This window comes from Phragmites australis, chromosome 14 (genome assembly GCF_958298935.1).
Source record: "Phragmites australis chromosome 14, lpPhrAust1.1, whole genome shotgun sequence".
NCBI lineage: Eukaryota > Viridiplantae > Streptophyta > Magnoliopsida > Poales > Poaceae > Phragmites > Phragmites australis.
This window is the reverse complement of record NC_084934.1, coordinates 23717952-23721780: the sequence shown is the minus strand read 5'-3', so window position 1 is coordinate 23721780 and position 3829 is coordinate 23717952. Positions and strand designations below refer to the sequence as shown.

Sequence of the window (3829 nt, the reverse complement as noted above, 5' to 3'; positions counted from 1 at the left end):
CCGCTGTCTTTGCTGTGTGCCACCACCGCATGTATGGAGGTGAGGTCATCGTACACCGCGTAGCTTTGTACGGCCACAATGCACACGTGTACGTCCCGTTTCGACACGATTCTTTGCACGGTGTCACCTTCTTTTGTGGGAGTACAGTAGCAAAGTGATGCACATTCATGCACGCATCAGTTTATGTAATCAACCAGCTATTTATAACCGAGCACTCACATTCTCATAGTAAACCAAAGAAAAATAAAAAATAGCTTTCCTTGTTAATTGAGATAAGAGCTACATTTTCAATCATCGCAATCAGAGATGCATTCACCAAATACAACTCTTGTCAAAGCCACACAAAATTGCATACTACTAAATTTACAGATCTGTTTCCAATTCATATTCTATACACTTTCTTAATCATGATGATTGCACGAGACACGATTACAAAAGGCATAATAAGGGAGTACTTTTTCATGATAAATTTATGAGTACGTACGTATCGTTTTCATACTAGATAACTGAAGTGAATGTTAGGTGTTGAAAAGCTGGCTACCTATATCTATTCTTTATTACTAGGCCGAGATGGTATAAGAGCATGGGTGGCATGTTTTATTTTAACACGCTTTCTAATCTTAAGGTATCAGATACTTCTAACGACGTTAAACTTAACAAGTCGGCAAGGTTTAGCAGTAAGGATTTGATTTTTAACGAGATTTTTTATCGGCGGACTTAAAGAGAGCTCATGGAGGGAGGGAGACCAACCCCATAAAGAAGATGGACGTGGGGGCGACACGATGAGGCGGCCGACGCCATCGGTCATGGACAACCGAGGATGATTGGTGAGCAAAGTCAATAGAGACGACCCGATAGATTCATGTTAATACGACAAGCACTGCTGCTCCTACCGTCCGAGACTAATAGAGGTGGAGGCTAGCACACGAGATGCCAACATAAGATGCGAGTTAGATGTTCGAGACTCACGGGACTCTTGGATCTCTATATTTGAGAGAAACAGGCGTCTGAATCAAAAAACAAATTTTATATAATTCGATATAAAAAGATTTCTATAAAACTCGGATCCATCCTGTACGTGTCTGATCTAACAGCTGAGAGCAACTCAAGCTATCTAACAGCGAGATTTTTCTAAAGTACCATATCTGTAGAATTTGTTTACATGAATCACCCTTATTTTAACGGCATCACTTGCTGTCATAAGGATTCCTCGACCGGAACAGCATGCAGGAGTAGTTTATCGCACAGGGCGTGTTTGCAATTTGTCTGGCATGGAGTGACACATATGGATGGACTCGAACCTGCACGGGAAGAAGAGAAGATAGACACGATCACTGACACGCCCTGCAACGCAGCAGCGGCGGTGTTGCACGGTGAGGTCAGCTGAGCTGGCGTTGGCAAAAAAAAAGCGGCTGCTACGCCGTGCCAGCTCGGCAGCAGCGGCGCGGGTCACCAAGCGGGAGCTCCAGCATACGTGGCGGCGCTGCAGGCCCACAGAAACGTGGTTGGTTTTGTCCTACACTGTGGGACCGGCGCACCCGCTCTCTCCTCCCCCACCGCACCCCCAACGGTTCTCTTTCTGACCGTTTGAGCTGAGCCTCAGCTCCCCCGTCATTTTCCATCTTTCACCATGAAAAAGAAAATTTATAAGATTTTTTGTGAAAAATTCTCATAGGATCTTAATTTATGTTATTCCTCTTATAATTCAATGTTATACAGGTAAGAAGAGGAATAAATGACACGTGTCATGTGAATCTATAGATCTTTTAAAAGAACATGTCTTATAAAATTTTTCTTTCCTCATCAAGCATTTATTATTGGCAAGGCCATGTAATATTGATTGTATTAGTTAGATTTAATCTCATATCCGACATGATTTATAAAATATAGAAGTTCATGCTAGTCTTTTAAATTGAGTTGATTAAAATATCAATCATTAAGATTGATTAAGATCAGGACATCGGCTCACGGGTACAATGAGCTGAGTCAGAATGATGCGTAAGCTAACAGCAGTAATGAACCCACAATGCCCTCGAACATCGATCTGAGCCGTCTGATCGGTAAACATCATCGTGTGGACGTCGTGGTAACCAGCCTAGGGGCCAGGCGTTTGAGACGGGAGGAGGTCGACATCGCTTGGCGCCACCGGCCAAGGACCCCAGCGTCCACTGCTGATCCAGACCTTTCCACCCAGATGAGCCGTGCTCGCGCGTCGAACCGATTCCAGACCTCCCGCCTGCGTCTCGCCCGTCAGCCCGGCCCCGTCGTTATAAATCGCTCGTCCCACCACCTCTCCCTGCTTGTCATCGCTTCCTTTCCGTTTCGCTGCTAGCTGCCGCGCGCCACGCACGCGCACGACGCCGAGAGGGGACGGGCGAGGACGGCTCTGGAGGGCGTGGCGCCACCCGTGTTGTGGGGTTGGCAAGGCTGGGGGGTTGGCAAGGCTGGAACGGCGACAGAACGAGGTGGGGAGATGGGGTACGCGCCGACGGTGAAGGTGGCGACGGCGGCCGCGGCTGCGGCGGTGCTGGCGGCGGCGGGGGTGCGGTTCATGGGGCCCGCGGCGGCGGCGTTCGTGGCGGACGGGCTGCCGCGCGCGCAGGCTGTGGCGGGCACGTGGCTCACGCCGCCGTACCTGTACCTCGTCATCAACGCCATCATCATCTCCATCGCCGTGTCATCGCGCTTCCAGCAGAGTAGCCGCCCGTCGGCCTCCGGCTCCGTCGCCGCCGCCGCCGGAGCGGAGGAGTCGGAGCACGTGGGGATAGAGCCGACGGCCACGTTGCAGGTGCCTGCGCCGGTTGTCGCGGTGCCCGTGGTGGCAGTGCGGGCCGCCGAGGCCGTTGCCGTTGAGGAGCCGGTGATGAAGGTGAACACAGCGGCGCCTGCGCTAGCGGGTGAGGAGGAGTTTTCCATTTCGAGGTCGACATGGACGCCACGACGGTGGGGTGCGGAGCTGGAGGTGGAGGCGGATGCAGAGAATGAGGTGGCGCCGTTCGCGGACCTGACGAACTCGAAGGAAAAGCCGCTGGTGTCATCTAGGTTCAGCCGGAAGGCGGCCAAGCAAAGCCCCGAAGGTAACGCAATGCTTATTACAAATTTGCCAATCCTTAACACGAAGCAACAACCTCCAATTCTGATCCTTCCCTGAATGTTCTGGCTTTGTCAACTCTGTTTCTGAGCCATAAAAATTGCGCCGCTGTTGAATTAGACCAAGGGAATTTTTTTACTTTGGTTTCGACCAAGAAATAGAGGTTTGTTTGGTACCAATGGGGATTTTAGCATTGCAGGGAGCAGGGCTCTGCGGGTGGCGCGGCCGCGGAGGGAGGAAACGCTGGAGAGCACGTGGAAGGCCATCACGGAGGGGCGGGGGCCGCCGCTGGCGCGGCACCTCAAGAAGTCCGACACCTGGGACACCCGCCCCGGGCGCCGCCCTTCCGGCGGCGGCGGCAGCGGGGAGGTCGAGTCCCTCGCCTTAGCGGCGGCGATGCGGAAGGCGGAGACGTTAAACGACGGGCGGAGCAAGGCGCCGGCGCCGGTGCGGCGGGAGCCGTCGCTGGGGCAGGACGAGCTGAACCGGCGGGTGGAGGCGTTCATCAACAAGTTCAACATGGAGATGCGGCTGCAGCGGCAGGAGTCGCTCAAGCACTACAACGACATGCTCGGCAGGGGCAGCCAGTACTGAACTGAAAATAGTTGCAACTCGCAAGGAAGAAGTGCTCCCCTTTTTTTTGTTTCGAGTTCGTTCTTAATTTTGGCTTTTGGTTCTTGTTCTGTGTAAGATATGGTTTTGTCAAAGCAAGAAGATGAGACAGTGATACTTGGTATT

General features: G+C 52.0%; 1 protein-coding gene across 2 annotated transcripts; it reads left to right on the top strand.

Annotated features, from left to right (window-relative positions):
• The first annotated feature begins 2253 nt into the window (after window positions 1-2253).
• On the top strand, window positions 2254-3829 carry LOC133891447 (uncharacterized). Of its 2 annotated transcripts, none has more exons than XM_062332161.1 (2): window positions 2254-3077; window positions 3283-3629. In XM_062332161.1, the coding sequence occupies exons 1-2, from the start codon at window positions 2474-2476 to the stop codon at window positions 3477-3479; spliced, it is 801 nt and encodes a 266-aa protein (XP_062188145.1). In that variant the 5' UTR covers window positions 2254-2473; the 3' UTR covers window positions 3480-3629. The 2 variants fall into 2 exon arrangements, with proteins under 2 accessions (XP_062188145.1, XP_062188144.1); XM_062332160.1 differs by having other exon boundaries at window positions 2281-3077; window positions 3291-3829.